This window comes from Ooceraea biroi, chromosome 4 (assembly GCF_003672135.1).
Source record: "Ooceraea biroi isolate clonal line C1 chromosome 4, Obir_v5.4, whole genome shotgun sequence".
NCBI lineage: Eukaryota > Metazoa > Arthropoda > Insecta > Hymenoptera > Formicidae > Ooceraea > Ooceraea biroi.
This window is the reverse complement of record NC_039509.1, coordinates 2,576,699-2,597,805: the sequence shown is the minus strand read 5'-3', so window position 1 is coordinate 2,597,805 and position 21,107 is coordinate 2,576,699. Positions and strand designations below refer to the sequence as shown.

General features: G+C 41.7%; 1 protein-coding gene across 6 annotated transcripts in view; it reads left to right on the top strand.

Annotated features, from left to right (window-relative positions):
- The window catches only part of LOC105286970, a 242,273-nt gene that overhangs the window by 126,864 nt on the left and 94,302 nt on the right, over positions 1-21,107 (top strand). For all 6 annotated transcript variants that reach the window (XM_011352311.3, XM_011352312.3, XM_020034205.2 and 3 more), the window contains one exon: positions 20,184-20,296. In XM_011352311.3, coding sequence (XP_011350613.1) covers positions 20,184-20,296 — 113 coding nt within the window. The remainder of the gene's footprint in view (positions 1-20,183; positions 20,297-21,107) is intronic.

The window sequence follows — 21,107 nt, the reverse complement described above, 5'->3', positions numbered from 1 at the left end:
ATGATACTATCTTGGGGAACGCTTGCAGAACGCCATCGCTGCGATAAGATGGAAACAACTCCCATAATCTTTTCCCGTGATTGTTTTAATAACGCAAAATAATATGAGCTATTCTTTCGCTCAAACTGTTGAGATATTCAAATAATACAGAGTTAGGTCCAGTTCCAGAACTTACTTTAAACGTAGTTTAAGTCATTAAACCTAGTTTTAAAGACATGTCACGTTCTACAACTGCTATAAACTACGGTTAACGTCAATTTTCGTGATTAAAGTTAAACGCCAAATTTTGGGTGTTTAATGAATATAAACGAAGTTTAATACTGTATCACCGATTTCAGTGGTCTAGCAACATCTTCAATTATTAGCAACCAATCACATTCGATGTTTCAAAAGAAATAAAAATCGTTGACAGTTTTTTCGTACAGACTACAGGTTTAGCTAAACTACAGTTAAAAACACCGATGTGAACCGCAATATAAGTTTAACCATGGCATTAAATGTAACGGTCGTTCAGTTAAGCTCGGTTTAAGTTCGATTTTGTGAAATTGAGCCTCAGCGAAACAATTGATTTTATTTTACAGATACACATGTATCTTACTCGCACAGAGAATATTAACCTTGCACCGACGTTAACGTAAGTTAATTTGTTACAGTCTTCCGCAACAGTCTTCCGTTACTGCACAACTCTGACAAATTATCTCGCAAGAGTTCCTCGTTGCTCCGATAACTTTTCCGGAACACTCGCGGTAAGTTTCTGTCGGTACTCGCGAGCTTCAACGTTTATTCGTTTCGCTCGAAAATCGATCTGGCTCCTTTTCAATCGCAACGTTCTCTTATTATGTAGCTTGTTTCTGGAACGTTCGATTGATATGATCATTCCCGTTCGCCTATTTGCGCCCGAATCGCCAATTACGACCCTAAACGGATTTTCTCTCGCTCGAGCATTTCGAATATTATTCCAATTTCGCTGAAACGCGGTTCATCGACCGGCAACTGTCTTATTTTCGCTTACACTAATTTCATTTCCCGTTGAAATTGCATCAAAACGCAAAAAACGCTTGTTAAGAATACGCGATGAAAATCAGTCTCTCGTCTAGACGCTTACGAGTTTTAATGGGATAATCATTAAACAGCGATAACTGCATCAAAGAATGCAGGGGGATAAAGGAAATGCGTCCGGGAAAGCGTATTGCGATTGCAGTCACGCGTAAAAAATTTGCGATAATCGATGCAAACGCGGAACGGAACGACTCCACTTTGTGTTGGCCGCCGCTTATTTCCATCTCCGATAATAGCGGATCGTTTTTTCCGTCGCGTCCGCGCGACTCATTTTACTCACAGCCGCGTACGCTTTATTATAGCAACTATCGTACTCGTCCATCCGAGCATCGGTTTGCAACGAGATGAGTGTGTACATCGATCCGTCGATTTGAAAGCAACCGATTTATTGTCCCCCGCACTGACCCACACGCCAGTGCCAGTTCCATCGGACAAACCGGGCCTTTTCGCGCCCGCTCGGCGTCAAAGCCATTCCCGAGTCTGTTCAGCCGCATTGTTAACTAACGATGTGCGCTTTATGCGCAGTGGAAACAATGTAAACACGTTACATCTCTCGTCGAAACGACAAATGGACGCGCGTCGCCCTTCCTGTCCAACGATCGGTTCCACCGACCATTCGCGTTACGCACGTCGCCCTGGATTCCAGCGTGATTTTATGCGTCGCGTTTTTTGTTCCCCGCGTGACTTAAGATCGATTTACGTGACGCTGACGATTTACATTCTGACCGGTAGCTGACTATAATCAAATACGTAATTTGTCAATTAATGCAAAGGCGTCGTTACAGTGTAAGATCTCAAAAATGGAGGATTGATGATTTTAGAAATCGTTATATATTTTTCCATCATGATTTTCCCTCGCCATTTGGCAAACCGATTGACAATTTCGGAACTGACGTCGTCGGAGCATCAAAAGTCTATCCAAGTCGACTGAGCTATCATTAACGACAATCGAGAAAAGGGAGAAGCACGTATCGATCTTTATCGGAGACGAATAATTTCACCGTTCGGTGGATCCTGTCGTTCTTGAGATCTACTACGTTTCCAGTTCCCCCGGCGAAATTATCAGCTCCTTGGTCGCAGACATTGATGGACGCGGGCGGGGCGCGCCGTTATCGTTATCGCGACAAATCGCCGGGTCGCCCGATCGCTCCATCGTCGTGCACCCCGTCGCGACGCCATTTTTCCCCGACGGCGGATATTTCCCTCGATTTTTTTGCGAGGGACGTTCCGGCGTCATCGCTCGTGACAACGGGCGGCTAACGTCGCCCGGAGGAGTTTAGTCCTCCGACTTGTAGAGCTGTTCCCTCGAGAGGGCGGAAGGGGGAAGAGGGCGCGATCCTCGCGAAAGCACTAGACGTAAGTCTCGCGGTATACTTTCCTAGTTACATACCTACCACCCTCCGAGCCGAGCGCCTTATCTTACTTCGCTCGAGCGAAGCAAAACACGAGGAAGAAGCTATGCCCTTGGCACACACGAGCACCTCCACCGGGCGTCGCCCCCGCCTCCAGTGTGTAACAAAGACCACGGGAGGAGTGCAGCAAAAGCACTTTTGCCAAGACGACAAAGTGCGGATAGAAGGAAGTGTGTACAAGGTGTAAGGAGCCACTTAAAAATCGATATCCGCGCGCTATGAACCTCATTCCGACCGCTTGACATTTATAACAATACCGTTTATGATGCGAGTCATTTGAGGTAACATCTCGGTGATCATGGCACAGCGAGAGAATTAGTCCTATTAGACAGTACAACGTAGGCGAAGACGCAGAGGATTGTATGTAATTGAAGAGATACATATATGAGATATAAGACTAAAATACATGTAACTTTTATACAATTATATTAAACAATGCATGCTAAATAAAAAAATATTCTTTTCTCCCGCTTTCTTTTTACTTTTTGCATTATAGAGGAAAATTTTTCTTCTTTATATTCTAATAAATGTGCGCACTATCATGGCTCGCCTGCTTGACAAAATAATATTATTTCAAATGCATAATAACAGTTTAGTAAAATCACATGGTTGTTATATCTTTGCTCTGGAAAAAATAATATTCAAAATTCTTCCCATCTGATCGAAAACGTCGCCAATGTTTTTCCTTACAAACCGCGAACAAATAATACGTGGTTACACGACGTTATTCAATCACGTGAAAAATATCGACGCGGTAAACTCACGTACAGACAAAACGTATGTAACATTGTATTCATACGTGACCGAATACCGATGCCCCGTCGTTAGATAAATAAAACAGATTTTTGAATTTAAAAAAAAAAACGATGGTTTATTTCCACTGAATCCACACATACGTTATTCCATCCGCTCACCGATAACAAATCTTTTTCGCGCGGATATTTATCACAGTTACGCAAAAATATGATTGGTCTAAACCAACAATAAATACAATACTCCATTTTTCCCCTGTGATTCATCCGTAATATTTAAGCATTTACTTCATATTTTTCCTGAATATTTTTAGACGCGTCCTTATTTGTGCCAACAAATCGAAGTCCGATTATCGAGTCGACACCGTCCGCAGGATGTGGCTTAGAACAAAATCTGAATTTTCCAATGTGTTCGTATTATATGCTGCTGATGCATTCTTCAGCAGAGCTTATCTTACTCTGCTCCGAGAATATCGAAGAAAAAAATATTTTTCACGTGCATTCATCGACGGAGCTGTCTCGCTACCGAAAACTGATGCGGGATGCTAAAGTTACATAACGCGTGTCCTGAATTACTCATGTAAATTGATGTTTCACGTGAACAAACTGTGCGCGGGAAATGTATTTATGGATCAGGCGAAGGAGATGCAAAGCAGCGCGACCGCGATGCTCCCTCTCGCACGAGAAAAACGGAATTACTCGCATTTGTATGAACGAGTATACAATGCGGTCGGGTATACAGCCGCCGCCCCCGCCGGAGGGGAGCAGTTCGCGGTTAAATAAAGTGCGGACGGTTTGGAGAACGGAATACAAGGAGCCACTTAAGTATGGCGACCGCATTCTACATCGCCGACGCCTCGCGCGTCCGTAAATATAGAGGACCGCATTTCCATCCCGACGCCACCGGCGCGGCCGCGGCGTCGAAACCGGAGCGCGAACGCGAGCCGAAACAAACGCAAGAAACGTCCGGCCGGGACCGGAAACGACGGATCGCGCAGAACAATGAGCTCAATTCGCGATGAGAATCCCACGGTACGGGATATGCGTTTTCCCTCGGACGATCCTCACGCCCGCGCCGGCGCGGCGCGGCATGAAAAAGCAAATGCGGAGGAAGCAGCGCTTGCCGCATACATACGCGAATACATAACGCAGACGAAAGATATAAGACGCGACAGAAGGAAGTGATGTTCTCCACGTAAGAGGACAACGTGTAGACGCCGGGAACGCGGGGATTTGCTTGAGATTTATGATTACCAGCGGCGCTCGTGTGTACGCGGAAATGTAAAGCGCTAGGGTAAATACAAAACGCGACTACAGCTGCAACTATAAATAAATATCAGGTGGAGGAAAAAGTTATCCGGACGCGAGATGACACGAATTGTATATAAAATATAACAGTATGCAAACGCGCGCGCGCTCGCACGAGCGGAAACGTATGTACGTGTCTGCCGCTATCGATAAAGTACATATTTGCACGCGCGTGTAAACGGGGCGTCCAGCGGATGTTGCATTGTTCCTTAAGTGGTGCGTTTAATCTTGAAACAGGGACGCGTCATGCCCATCGGGCACGCGATCTCTCGTGACATATCTGCACAGAAAGTGGTGGATCTGAAAATCCTCTGCGAAATCTCTCGCCCGACGATTTGGAAAAATAATGCGGCAATAATGCAACAACCTCACCTACGTGTGCTATTTGCGCAATCTGGTTCGTTGGGTAAATGCGTTGGGCAATCGGGTGTCGTGCGATACAAATGTTCAACGCTGGTCGGAATGCGGTACGTTAAACATGAAACGTGCGCGGGTTCGTCGTCAGCGGAAAATATTCGACGATGACGGGGGACCACTCGTATATAAAAGCGCGTATCCGCACGCGAAGTCGCGCATATTTCACTCTAACAAAACACACGCGGGAGGGTGTGCATTCTAGAAAGCGAGAGGGCCAGCAACCCGGATGCTGAAAGTGTAAGACGCTGTTGGGAAGACTGTTGGCGTGTCTCTCGCATGAGGACAAAGTGCAGACGAAAGAAGAGTGGAATACAAAGTCCTACTTACGGCCCCTGATGTGTACCCTCCCGACCGCAGCGGGCGCGCTCGCTCCTTTGAGATTTACTTCGCACGTCTGGCTTGGGAGATTTACCTTTTAGAAGTTACCTCGGCGCTCGTACTTAGGGATTCCCGTGTCCTGCGCTGTGATTTAATCGGTGAGCATTAGCATAGTCCTCCGAGATGCGCCAGGTTGGGAACAAGCGAGATAATGCACGCGTATAAGAGAATTTTACATTAAACGGCACGTTGAGCCAAGTACGATTTCTTCTGCGTGTACTTGGAACTATCGTCTTTGAAACTTCGAGATTTGTTATTCGTGGTACTTCCAGATTTTCCCGAGTAACGAATGTGTCTCAGGTTGTAACGAGCCGACGAAAGGTTTTGCAATGGTAAATTCGAAACAGCGTGCGCGAGTAAAGCGGGATCCTTAAAACGAGGCGAACTTAGCGTTCTTCCCGTCAAGGCCTTTGATGTGCCGCTCTTGAAATTCGAGAGTTGCAGGTCCGTACATTTACGAGAAATTAGCTTGCCGCAAGCAACCTATTTGAGAGGACGATAAATTATAATCCCAAAGGGTAACCTTTCGTATATATGATATGTATCTTGGATGCATTTTATCTGAAAATTTACACGCGCCTGTATACACATATATTTCAGAGCCACTTACTTCCATCGTTTCGTCTGCGGAATTTCCATTTCTCTTCATTTTTGGAAAGTGATCTTTCTCGTAGATTTGTTTTATATGAAAAATACGCTCGTAAATTGCTTCCTCAACTTCTCCGTACTGACGAAAACGTATTTAAATTAATAAAGCCTGGGATATATGCTGAATTATAATTATATAAAAACTCCCTGCCTAACGCGGATAATAAAATAAAATTAAAAACTGCAACGATTAATTTGCGAGAATTGGAAAGCCGAGTCCGGTTCATATTACTCATCGCCCGATGAAATATTCCTGTCGCTCGGCTCTCAAACGAAAATATGTGGACCATTTAATTCCGACGATGAATTTCGTCTCTGCGATGTTACTTTGCGATGACACGAGTCACCCAAAATTACGGTCGCTCTGCGATGTAACCAGCGTGGATCGGTGCAAGCGAGTGAGCGTGTGCTTTCGCGATTAAATCGCGATTTTTCACCCAAATTCTCCCAAATCCGATTACAATTCTGATTGCCGAAATCTCAGGGATTGGCTGATGGCGGGCACTCACCGAGATTTGAGGAGACCCTACCGCGTCAATTTAATATCACGCTCGAGTGACACCCTCGAGAATCAAGATGCTAGTAGTCAGCCTCGTGAATGACGAAGATCGGTTATGAGGGGACGGGAACGTCGCGAAGAGTGCATCTACCTTCGGTCGCTCGTCCCTCGCGACGGCGACGTCGTACCCACTTCATCCCCCGACCGCCGCGCCGCGCCGTTCCACCGAAAGGGCGATATTATCGAGATTCTATGAGTCCGATTGTCGACCCCCTTTCCATTTCCTTCGCCACGGGGGGTTATCGACACCCTGTCAAGCACTTCGCACGCCTTCGACACGTGGGATGGCCCACTTACGAAGTCGATTCCCGATGGACAATAACACGGCACTTTAATGGAAGCGCGGGAAAGACGCCAACCGGCCGACGACTCGAGTCCTATCGTGGTTGCGATTTTGCGACTAATTACATTGTGCATGTGTGAAGGCATGTGCATGTGGAAGAGCAACTTCCCGGTGAGTGTATCAGGAATTTGGCGGATTCTCCACTTATCGGAGTTCCGCCGCTGGCACAATTTTGAACCTGTTATTGTTACTGAACTATTACCTTCAGTATTAATTGATTACAAATGAATAATTGAAATAAAATGCGCGATCGTGCTGAAATTAACGCAGATGGGATACAGTGGCGCACAATATTCTTTTTCAGAAATTCATGCTGAGAGATTTAGTAAAATGCAAGTTTCTACGATTGAGTTTTATATTAAAATTCTTTGTAAATTTTAACAAAAGTGTGAGATTTGTGCCATTTCAGCTTTATATTCGCAAAGTGCACAACGTGTTGCTGGAATAAATATTTCAAAGTTTCCAGAGTGATTATATGTGCTGCTCTTCACAATGTTACTCTTTGCAATTATTTCACTGCATTATCATGAAACGTGACTAACATTGTGCGCCACGGGACGACTCGTTCATCAACGCACGAGCAAAATTTTTAATTCGCACAACGGACTCAGGTAAAAACGCGCTTGACGAGCTTCTAGCCATTCTATCTTTATTGCGACAGATAGTTTCACTTTGTCGCGGGCCACAGGATTTCGCAATAAGTTAACTTCAAAGTGGGAAAAGCACATCTGCGCTCAGTTATACATTTATAGCAATATAATTTCATGGTAAATTATACTAATTACGCACTAAAACGAGTCTAAAAGAATGCGTACCTTTGATAATTCCGTGACATTTAAAAATGGCGCCCCAAAAATTTAGATAATTAGTCAGTCGTGTTTCACGAGTCGAAAGATAATAGTCCTGTTTAATGTAATGTTAAAAATATCTTTTTACTTATGTTGATGCGATATTTCCACCTCGAAAATGCGGTGAACCTCATAACGCATAACATAATCCGTAACGAACATTGTTGGCTGCTATATCCCTCTTTTTCTCTCTCTTTCTCTTTCTCCCTCGTTTTCCTCTTTGCAACGTCCAGTTGGAATAAAGAAAATATTGCTGCGCATCTGTGGATACACGAGCTCACTCTTATGTTGAAAATATTTTGCGAAATACGGCTCGAGGCGCTTTTATATAAACCTATGGATCCTATTGTTCAGTATACGCGTACTCCCAAGTGCTTGCACAGTACTCTCATAGATTGAATTATTCTTTCACTATCCACATGTGTACGTTAAAAACAAACACTTACCAATCCGGCAACGGTTAACAAGCACAAAATTTTTTCGTTGCACGTAATTATAATGAAAGCAGCTATGAAAAAAGAATAAAAGAATGAATTTACTCGTTCGTCATAAATGTATATTGGTCAAAAACAAACATCCACACACTTACCAATCTGGTAGCGGTTAACAAGCACAAAATTTCTTTCAGTGCATGTAATTATAACGAAAGCGGTTGCGCGAAAGGAATAAAAGAATTAATTAATTCACTTATTTAGCAACCGACTGAAACGTGCATGGTAAATGGAAGGGGTATGCAAGAATTAAAAGTACATTGCGTATCACGTTGCAAAAAGCTCGTGTTTTACTGCAATACAATATACATCTGTTAACTTTTGTAGTTGAAATTACATTACGTTTTGTTTTGCGCGGCAGCGCTTAACGATTTCGCATGTATTGCATTATATTTATTTTCTTTAAATGTCACGTTGTGCGCGCGTGGCCATTTCTATTTTCTTCGTTTCTTTGCCCGAGCACGTGATGTAAAACCCAATTTCATTACGCGGATTGAATCTTACCCTTGAATTACCCAGGATGACATCAGATTTTACCGGAAATCTCAAGTGTACCTAAAATTGAATTTTCCGTTCCGGATGTACAGGAAGTCTTTCCACGATCGTCGACCAACTATAATTATCCGCACTGCGTCACGAGTACTGCGTTATTTGAATACACATGAAATTTTACTCGACGCAGAATATTATTTCCTCGTCTTCGACACATCCCATAAAGCTCTAAACGCGTAAAAGTGCCTTGGAAGATATCTCAGAACATTGAACATCATCAATCAAACATTCATGATTGTAATATGTATACACGATAAGAAAAAGAATAGTATAATATATTTTTTTATTTATGACGTTCTAAATATCCGTTTTATGTTCGCGAGAGATGATCATCTTTATTTTCTCTTCGTTTCTGTTTCTTTTGTCTTACAATTTCTTCTTCTTACGTTCTTATAGGAAATTTTACAGCGGCCGTAATATGGCCAACCGTACGGCGCGTCCATGTAAAAACTTCCACCAGCTAAGTTTTATTTTTCCTTATTCGACAGGATCGAAATGTAAAATCCTCCGCGTTTGCTGGCTCCACGATGGCCGCGGGTTCTGGACCGTGAATTGTACTGTGCATACGCATTAACTTCCACATTTCAAGCGAGCGTCGTCGCTACATTTTATTGTGTCCTCGTGCCAACTATTTTATACTGCGTTGTATGCAGTTGGCTAAAGATTTTCAATTTATGGGATAGAGATGAGCTTTTGAACTACGGACCTCACCTTAATACTGATTTTTTGGATGCATCGGGCCTCAAGAGAAATAAGAGATTCCTTTACAGTCACGTAAACGGAGCGAAACAATACCTTAGCAAGAAGATGCAATTAAAACATTATTCTTTAAACAACCAAGACCTTTTTCAATTGTTGAAAGGTTTATAATGACTTATTATTTGAAATAAAGAAAAGTTGTACTTTTAGTATTGGGCCGTGAACCATTATTTTTGCTAGTCACAAAAGGTATTAAAGAGGCAAGTTAATTCTGTTTTCCGTTCAAAAGATGTGACTAATTTTAACTTTGACGGAGTTTGAAGGTATTTAAATCTGTGAAAGATATCAATTTCCACGCACGTTGTTTCCTCGCTTTAATACCTTAAGTGCACGAGTTCGTCTACGTGCTAGAATCGTTTACACCCTCTTAATACTTACAGCATATATACGTGCCGATGGCGCGTACGTGAATGTGATGCGTAATACGGTCTGTACGTGATTCAGCAAGAAAAGAAGTTTAAAGCGCTCGCGAACTTATTTAATTCAGATAATATGCTTATTTGTAACTTATTTCTCGCTGCAATTTGCCGTCTTTATATCCTTTAGCTTGTATTGTCACAAGTTTGACGAAAAAAAGGAAAAAAGTTCTCTCTCGCTTTCCGAGTACCTTTTTCTCTTTTCTTTACAGCGTAACGTTAATGCGCTTCGCAACTTTCATATTTTAAGCTGACAATTTTTGAAACGTGCCGAGTGGAAGTTTAGGTCAATACTCTTACAGTGATGAAAAATAAGATCTCTCCAGAGAGGTATTAAATTTTTTCACGCTGCTGTGTGTATGTGTGTGTATATGTGTGTATATGTGTGTATATGGTGGACAGAAAAATGAAATAGGACAAGCTATAAAACAAGAAAAACGCTTTATGGTACATTTCGTAGCATCGTTTCGCGCCGATATTTTTCCTCATTTGGTATCGGCGATGACAAATACTTTATTACTTGCGGGCGAACAAATATATATGGTAACATTTTTGTCGTATATCTCAGCCGCAGTTTTCCGTTACGGATAATTTTTCGCTCGGCAATTTGTATCGGAATTGTAAGAAATGTAATTGCTCATTCGCGTTTCCCCTTTAACTGCAGTTTTACGCGTCACGCGCGCTTGAAGGTACATACCTACATTTATTTACGGCTAAAACATATTTTTTCGAAATGTAAGATTTGCATGTGCATACTTATACATTTTGTTCGCGCGTGAGCTGATCCGAATATATCTTCTGCGAGCGATATGAAGCACGTCCTGCGTAAATTTCATCATAACATATATCAAATCAACCATGCGAACGAGCGGATCGGCATTTCCAACGATTTTACATTGCAGATATAAAACCGGTTCGTACGATAAGCGACAATCTGATTCACTCGGCGCAGAAAACCGATCCTGCGATTTTCTCGGACTTTGCGCTCTCTCTCTCTCTCTCTCTCTCTATCTCTTCTACCCTCTCACGTTCTCTCTTCCTTTCTCTTGGCATTGGCAATAACACGCCCGCTATCTATATTCCCGCGGAATTTCGTTTGTCGAGAAATTTTATTTCGTTGTTCGACGCGATCGAAATGCAAACTCCTCCTCTCACTGTTCCTGGCACCATGTCGGTACTTCCGGTTCGCGCAAGCGGGACGCGTTATGCACGTGCATACGAGATTCTTTGCCGCGATATGGATTTACGGTAGCATCGAGGAGGAATGAAGGAGCATTCAGACTCGCCGTGTTCGGTGCCGCAGTTCCTCGCTTTTTTACTTCTGAATTTCTCGCGTGCTTCTGCACGTCCCGACCTACCCTTCCTCGTCTGGAACGCCTTGCCGTCACACGTCTTTAGTTTTCTACAGTACATTCAATACAGAAATACTTCAATCCCCGAAGAAATCCATATCTAAGTGATAAATTAAACTGCAACTGCGACTAAATCATTTGCGTTGCATTTTTTTAGTTGAAGGAGAATCGGCTACACAATTTCGCTGCGAAAGCTAAATTGAAATATAATCGTCAACCGAATCATTCGCAAATAATAAAATAAAAATTTAAAAATCTGTCTTTAACTATTTTTTTTATCTCGAGTATAGCACATATACATAAATATATTGTACATTAACATACTGCAATTAAATTTGAATCACATAGTTAGACCGGGCAGTTTGCATTATTCGCATCGCGGGAGGGCGACAGAATTTGCTTTCGCGTTCAAGTTTGCATAGGTACGCAAAGACAGTTACGTCACGTTTATTCGAAGAGTATTTTCAGAGGTTCAGGAAAATATTTTAGTATTTGCGTTACCTCATGGGAGCGGCATACGAAAGAGAAGGTTACGACGCGTAAGCATCCCTCTTTCGATCGCGCGCACTCGCTTCGGTGCTTACATTCGTCTGGAAATATACAGTTACTGCAAAGGGAACGTTTATCCACACGCAACGCGAGATTCTCCGAGGGAACATGGATTTGCAAGTGCTCCATCGCACGAGCGCGGAGAAGCTTTCTGACAGGACCCCCTTTTAACCTTGCTGCTCCATCTACGCGAATTTCCGACACACATTTCTCGTTTCTTCCTTCACCGCACCACGGAACGTCCATCGATCGAGTGTGTACGTTTTTCTTTTGCCTTGCCGCTAAAAGTTTGTCGATTTTCGAAAAGCTGCGAGGTAACTGAAATGCTGGCGAACGCAGCTATACACCTGTCACGTCAAATCAATGGCAATGCGAAATCATTTTCATTTTCGATATTCAATGCTGTCGATTTTCGAAGGTAGCAGACGAGAATAAGCTTGGATTTATTTGGAAATAGTAAGTACGTTAATATTTATTATCGATTGCTAGTTATTATACAGGGTGTCCGATATAAGGCAAAAAACCTCTCGCCCACAGGTAGATCTCGTCAAACTGAATTAAAAAGTCCTGTACCATTTTGCAAACAACCACGTAAATAAAATAAAAAGAAATACGTAACAACACTTTCTCGGCAACACGAGCACATGAATGAGACGCTGAGAAATTATTGCCGTGTCTTACGTCATTCATGCTTACTTCCCTCGTTGCCAATCGCGTCCGCTGAATTAGCGAACTTTCTTTACTTAATTACTCGAAATTTTACGTGGTTGTTTGCAAAATGGTACAGGACTTTTTAACAGTTTGACGAGATCTACCTGTGGGCGAGAGGTGTTTCGCCTTGTGTCAGACACCCTGTATAATTATATGTTCGGCGATTCCGAATTGAATAATTTCATTACGACACGTGTGTATCCACTCGATTCCTAAACGACTATCTATAGCAGTGTAAAATAGGAATCAAGATATCATGCATCAATATAGGCACCATATGTGTGTGCCTTCTATGAAGCCTATGCAGAAATCATGAATAACCTTCGTATTTTTCTCCGAAAGATCCGTCTAGACGGGAAATGTGTTCTTTCTTCAAAAATTGTTGACATACTTATGCACTCGCAACCCGTACGAAAGTCGGACCTCAACGATGAAGTACAGAGATGAGCGTTCGACAATGCCGGTTTAGAAAAAGTAATCGCGTAAAGTGCCAAAGCTATCTGTCATTTATATAAAAACTTATTCACCGACCGACCTCATTTTTGCGTGCTCACCTTCCGTTCTCTCTCTCTCTCTCTCTCTCGTCGTTATTCTCAGCATCGTACGTATTTCGCGATGTCAGAACGGCGAGCACTTATGCCTCTTCCGTAGCTTTCCAGCTATGCGCATGCATTTGCCACGAAGAAATACAATACGTGCAGACGATTCGAGGAAGAATGAAGAAACGTTTCGACAGAGCTGCCACCCAATCTCTCTCTTTCTCTCTTTTTCTCTCTCTCTCTCCTCTCTCCATCCTTCCTCACCTCGGCTTCAGAATGTCTCGCGTGCTTCCTCGCGCCACGTCGCTTCGTTTATTTCCTTTACATCCGGCGCAGCTTTCGATCCGCGACTTTTACTTTACCACGCCAAGCGGCTGTCGAAGTGTTTTGTAATCCCGGAAAAGACGTGCCCCGCGAGAAAATTGATTTTACAACCGGGCGCGCGTTCTGTCATGTTCTAAAACGCATCCACAGCGCCGTCGAGGATGACAGGCAGTGATCCCTCTTTGCGCCGGCCGCGTTTTCTCGAGTATGAATTACGGTTTATGGCAACATTAATTCCGCAGTTCAATAAAATGTTAATAGAAGTGTGATTCTAAGTGGATGAAAAATTAATACGATTTATTTTATCGACAAGATCTGATTGCAAATTTAATGAAATCAGAGAAAAACTAATTGATATAATCGGAATTTAATAAACATTAACGGAACATTCATGACGGAACAAACGCGCAAAGAGAATTTGGATACCTCGAGGAATACGAATACTTTGCATATGAATCGAAAAACTAACGATTTTCTTGAATAACGGAGAGATTGCGTCTGTCAGCGAATTCGCGAAATCGAATCTTTTCAATCGCACTAATACTCCCGCTTAATTTATTAACTTATTACTAATGAAGAACGGAACCGCAGTGCGTATTTCCAATATTTATTGTCCGTCTCATGTGTCTCGTTCGAATCGTTCGATCGTGATACTGTCGATTACTGAGTAAATTTCACGCGGTTGCGGTACTGCACTCTCGCGTGGAAAATTCGCGAATCTGCTACGGCGCGGTTAAACACAATCAAATAAAATTTTCAAACATTTTTCAGATAGAAAAATAAAGTTAAATATATAGTAATGCATGGTACACCACATTGCGGTGATTTTATATCAAATATCGAAGAATGTAGTTTTACGTGCGAATGTGAATAAGTCTTTCCCGTTTCATTGACTTATAGATAAAATGGCTGATAAAAATGGCTGAAAGAAATGGGAAGACGCGAAAAAAGCAGATAAAATTCAATTTCTAAGAGTTATATGTGCACTGCGGTTAATTGTGTTATCATTCAGCGAAATTGCGCTGCGTTGCAGAGTTTATGGGGGGTAAATGGCTTTTCCGCTCGATGAATTTTGACAGAGCCATCTTATGCAAACTTGATTACGGGTAAGTCGTACATGCAAATATTTTATAATCCGCGCGCAGTATCTCGACACATCCACTCAGCCGTTGAAAAATTAATCACGTAAGATCACCAAATGCTGTGTTTTAATTCTTTAATATTATAATCGTATTACTTAAAACGCGGCATCGCATATTTCGTAAAGTTACGAAAGTTGCGACTATTAAACGTTTTTAATCACGCGCACACAAAAACGTACTTGGAGCAAGTTAAGTGTTTTTGCGCGCGAGTTGTTTAAATTGTAATTATCTACAGAAAAGTCCCGGCGCGTCGATAGGACGTGCATATTCCGAATGAAATTAAATTTAGTTGGCCAATTACCAAGATAATAAGCTTTGAAAATTAAGCATAATAATAACTGGCTGGTTTGGGGCGCGAAAGGATTATTAGCACAAATGAAATCAATAAGCGGATGAGCGAAAGCTTGCCCGAATTGTGCACAGTTCACCGAACTGTGAGCCGCGCTGAGCGAGAGAAAAAGAGAAAGCATCATTTGTTTAGAGGTAGAGACGAAGAAAGAGAGAGGAGAGAGAGAGAGAGAGAGAGAGAGAGGGAGAGAGAGAGAGAGAGGGAGAGAGAGAGAGAGAGAGAGAAAGGAAGAGAACGAAACTTTAATTATGATACTTGTCCATGATACTCTCCAAATTTATTTATTAAATTGTATACATCATATATATGAAATTTATTTTTCATATTATAGTATTATCTTTTATCATCATATTATAGTATTATTTTTTATCCTCTTTTACGTCACTTTCATTTAATTAATTTTATTACAATATATTACCCGTGATTATACACGTAATGATAGAAAAATTAAATTTGCCGTCGTAAGAATGTTGCGTTTCTGCTCACAGACCGATTGTTTTTTTACATATGTACGATTTAAACGAATTTCCTGTTTGCAATATCTTTTTCTTCCATGGCAAAAGAAAAACGACGTAAGACTTCCAGAGGGTGCAAATACGGCGCGCTCGTGAGGAAGTTTATTTTCGAAGGTTTCCAACACGATCGGAATTCGGATCAGATCGTGGGAAGAAGTTCGTTACAGTAACGAACTAGCAAACCTTTTACCGGGCCCGTACTCCCCGACTCCTTCTTAATTTTGTTCTCCGAGGAAAGAAGCAGCGAAGTCTGTTATTGGACAAATCCACACGTCTGCAACGACGCGCGGAAACTTCCTCAAACGTGCGACTCTATGAGCGTGAAAAATACGCTTCACAGTCCCGGAACTTCGCCATTAGTCGCTAGGTTTTTTGACAGATTTTACATGAAAATTTGTGGATATTGGTTTCGAAAAGATATGTCGCGAAACTTTGTATTACATAGTGTATTGTACATAACTAAATTTTAATTTTAAGATAACAAAATAGGTATTACTCACATTGGGCCATAAACCAAATCATTTCTGTTTAATGATTAAACAGAAATGATTTGGTTTATGGCCCAATGTGAATGATACTTATTCATCCGGTTTTCGGAGCGGTTTTTGAACTCGAACCGGTTCAAAAACGCTCCAAAGAGCGTATTTTTGCTCCGATTTACAACCCTGGTTTGCAACTATTCAAAACAACGTAACGTAACACGAATAAAAATATGTATTGTAGTATTTGCAATTTTATTCGTATTGCCAGCGCGGTTAAACGCAATCAAATAAAATTTTCACAAATTTTCGAAATAGAAAAATCGATATATGTGGTAATGCACAGTACACCATATTTGGATTTGGATCTTATCAAATATTAAATATTATCAAATATTAAATCATATATTCATCCAGATCTTTACTTGCGAATATAAAGAATTGATATAAACATATGATTTTCTGCAAAGAAACGAACTTGTGTTACGCTTTAATTCATGCAGTTTTTCAATCGAAAAAACGCGTCTCATTGTACTCTGTAACAATAAAAGCAATAGCTTGAAAGCATTCTTTTCCCGTTTCTGTTCTCCTCGGTCTTGTTTCGTGTGCATCGAAGACGATAGGTTTATATCGCAAGAGGCAAAAGTCCATTTCAACCGCACTATATTTTTACGTTCTCCTCCATGCCGACTTCTCCTTTCGCGAATAAAAAGACTTTTATTTTCTTTCTACGCCGAGTTAAGAGCCCAGCGGCTCCTTTGTCAACTTTTTGTCGCAGACGGAAGTGCATCTAAGCTTCATTAAGCGTTGCCTGGTAAACGCGCGGATTTCCGCAATCTTTGTGCAAACACTTTTTACAATACAGACAATATCGCAATAATCCAGTGTGTAAATGTTCAGTACTTTGTTTTATAAACTCATTGACGGAAATTAATGACCAAGGTGCTGTACAGTATAGGTACAGTATTATCCGACCTTCTCTTCGAAAAGCACCAGCAAGCTGCAAAAATTTGCATTTTAATCTTCCTACCATCGCTGTGAAGTTTTTTCGTACTTCGCACGGCATTTAAAAATTTAAGATTTTCCAATAACAGACAAGTTTTAGTAGATTACTGCGCTGATGATTAACTCGACTTAATTTGGTGTAACAAAGAATAATAAAATTAAAATCAAGTTATATTTAGTAATCGCTCCAATTAAGTTTTAAAAACTATTAAATTTGATATCATATTGCGTAAGAATTATATATACTCTTACAGTTTTTGCCAGATTTGAAGGTTGCGAAAATAGCCAAGAATTTTGATGTACAATGTTTCTTTTAATGTGGCCATCTTATAATGTACGGATAATAAAGTTTATCCTTCACGATTACAATCTCCTAGTATGATAAAATCCTTCTGACGAGGAGAACGGAAATTTTCTTCGAGTCGCTTACAAATCGTGATTCTCCTCATAAAAATCTCGTGCGGGCCCGCTCCGCATTTCGCCTCATGGAACTTTATAAGTCCCATCTCATGGTTTTCGCTGGCATCTGCATTGAAATTTACGCGCGGTTTCGCCATAACGTGGCTATCGACTCCGCCGACCGCGGGAATAAACCTGCTTTAATGACATACTGAATCGGTTTAACGTCTCGATAGATGCCGAAAAGGATTTCGTCCTCGTCGGGGGAACGCCGCGCCGACGCTTTCGTCTAATGCTTTCCAAAATTTGCATCCTAATCTTCGTAAACCCCGCAGGGATTACCGCAGTCTTCTTTCATCGTCCTAAGGATTTGCTTAACCTCGGCTTTCTTTGAGAGGCAATCCTCGTCCCATTCCGCGATCGATATAACATTTTACGGAGTCCTCCTAATGTGCATGTCTTGTAGTATGCAAAATTACACCACGAATACGTAAATTATGTAAAACTCAACGTTTGAATCGAAACATGTTTGCGACTGTGATGTTTGTAGTTTATTACTAAATTATTGAGTATATTACTATTCATAAAGCGAGCATAAGCATGGTATGTAATATTCGTGCAAGATTTATGATACCAATGCACTTAACACGATACGCATTACATTATACTATCTGATACTCTAACTTACTTATGGTAGTAAATTTGTAATATATACGGCCAATAAAGATTCCTAAGGGACTGATAAAGCATTCATATTATAGCTCGAACAAATGACCACTGAAAGTTTACTCTGAATTATATACTACCACTTGAAGCGTATAATATCATCTGAATCATATAATATTGCATGGCGGGTCGAATGCGCATGTGGAAATAAAACTGTGCGTGTTAATAAACCGCAACATAAATTCAAGCGCCGGTTAATCGGAGCATTAACGTGAATGCTGATTATTATCGAGAAAACAATATTATTATCGATAGTATCGAAACGACCCAGATTTTAAAGCGCAACGCCACGGAGGAGTCGCCAACAATTGGCAGCTAATCAAATACGGGAGTTGACGAAGAGAGACAGAGGAAATTTATTGTAAGTAAATACAATTAGGAGTTACCAGTGCCCCGAGTAACCTTTGACCCAGCTGACGTTAACCTAACTACAGCTTAACCTGGCCTGACCTAACTAAATAATCGAATTAGAGAAAGGCGCCTTCCATCGCGATGATGCCTTCCTCGCTACAAACTCCATTTCTCGTCTTATCCTGGTCCACTTCTGACCTGCGTTCGCACCACGATCTCCGGACCGTGCTCGCGGGAGTGGTGCTAGGACACCAAATTGACTGTGGTTTAACGACGGACAAGATCCGTCAGCTGTTGCGATGCTAGTTCGCGCGGTGAGCCTGACCTTCGGAGGAGGAGGCGGTCTGAATAGGAAATTAGAGGGTGTCCATAAAGGCGAGAGGCCTTTAAAGATACCGGTAGGATATCGCGAACTGCCGGTAAAATCCTGCGAACTACAACTAAATTTAAGTAAACTGCAACTAAATAAATACGCACTAGGTATGCATTGGTAGGCCAAAAAAAATAATATAAAAAAAGAATAACGTATCAATGTTTCTGACAATTAATTTCAGAATAGAGCGACATAACTTTTTGCATCGATTAGCTTTATTTAAAATTTTCTATTTTCTATAAAAAGGATTGAAAAGGATATTGCTGTCTTCCAGAATGTTAATTTTCCGTGTACTGTGATACCTGTAGTCGAATTTACAGGTATAACGTTTCTCACAAAGACCAAAGTTCCTTCGCAACAACGGATGGAAGTTCAGATATCGATATCCAGCAATTCGACGAAATACTCCGCCGCACCTGCTTTCTCTAAACAGCTTTCAAGCACGACAAAACGGTCCCCTCGATTCTCGATCGACGTCCGATCAATCTCGAGGAAACATCGCGCCGTTCCCTCTTTTGAGAAGGCAAGTTCGCGCGCTGAAAAATACAACTTCCCCGTCGTCTACAAGGGAAACTTTCTGGACTTACAACCGTTCGTGACAAACTTTCGCGTGTCCGAGTTGCCGACTAGGAGTTCGTGCTTCTTGAAATGACATATTGACACGTATTTCACATTCGCTCTAGTTTAACACGCACGCACTTCGCACTCACGTTCTGCGAAAATTAACTTGACGATAAGTGGATTTCCTGTGCGAAGTTTGTTCAAGATTGATTAAGAAAAACGTATAAAAGATCCATCAAATTTTCTTTACCTAGGAAGGATCCGACAAATTGAAAACTATTGATTACTATTATCCAATAACCACTGGCAAACAATGATGAGTCTGGCTATTCTTATCATATAAAAAGACGTTTGTACGTCAAACGGATGGTCAGGCGGTCATTGACTCGTAATAACCGACAAATAGCATATCATCGTTATTCCCCGCGAATTGATCCGCCTGATATCTATCGGATTTCTTGAAGCCCGCTAGGAGGGTTCTTTTATTGACGGACCATCGGTGAAACGCGCAATGTCCGACGAGGACGGCCCGTCAATAAAAGCGCATCAGTGATTTATGAGCCGCATGCGGAATAATGACAAAAGCAGGTCGCAATAAATCGCGCGACTGCATCGGTCCCTGCGGTTATTTGCTGTATATCACTTTGAAAGAATCCGTAAATTTGCCTGTCGGACGTCAAGATCCCGTCCCGTAAATACCGTGACCACCATGGGTCACACCGTAGCGAGAGGCGAGCGTTCGCAAGCTACGTAGGTAGCAATTTATCACGCTAATGTTTTCTTTTATTGTCGCGACGCATAAAACCGGGCGCAGTCGTGCGCGCATACGAAATGCACATTTACACGCGAAATGCGCGTTGTTTCAGGATAAACGAGAACACAACGCGGTCCCAGTTCCTGGCCTACTTCAGCTTCTCGTCGAAAGCGAGCACGTCCGTCGGCTGGCCGGTGAGAGGCGGACATCCGGTCAACAATACGGGTAAGATGTTTGCGATTAATAATGAAATTACGTTGCGTTTTAACGCTCACCCGCAGCCCGCGTGTTTTCGATTAATTCTGATAGCGTACCTTGTTCAATGTCGATCACTTCAACGAGTAATGTCGATGAGTTTCCTAGTTTTCATACACGAAATCAATTTTCTATAGAAATACGATTTCCTTTTTAATTACATTGAAAACATGCCAATGGCAAAATTAGAATAAGTCTTAATATTAAACGTAATATGCTCGAAAAAAGCTGATTCGATTCTCTCATTTTTTAAATTAAGTTTTCTTTAAGAGAAAATCTGTTTCTGTGTGTGGAAATTTTATTTGTTTAATGTTATGTATTACCCTCCGATTTTAAAAAGTATTTTCTTGAAAAATTGATTTTCACATCGATGTTCTGTAGCGATAGAGCATTTCGTATATAGCATGGTCGTTGACCCGGTAGTATGCCCAAAGTCATGAGGCAATCATGAGACTGGTGATCCGTTGGACAAGTGAGATTATGGTGCTACGTAAACTTGGTCGCATGGTCGCGCTCGCTACATATCCTGTTTCGGACGGCTTCTATCATGGACTATTGCCTAAACTACAGGCCAACAAGTCAGTTTACTATCGGTTCCCCCATGACGGCAACTTTATCTTCCTGTAAATTACACCCCTCGCAGGTGTTGCTTATCACACAGAATGTTGAACCGCGGCAAACTATGCAAATGGGCACTTTTCTCAACACCTCCGCGACAAGTCCGCGAGCCATCAAAGCGAACTTTTTTAATGCGAACATTCTTCTATTCATGAGGAAGGAG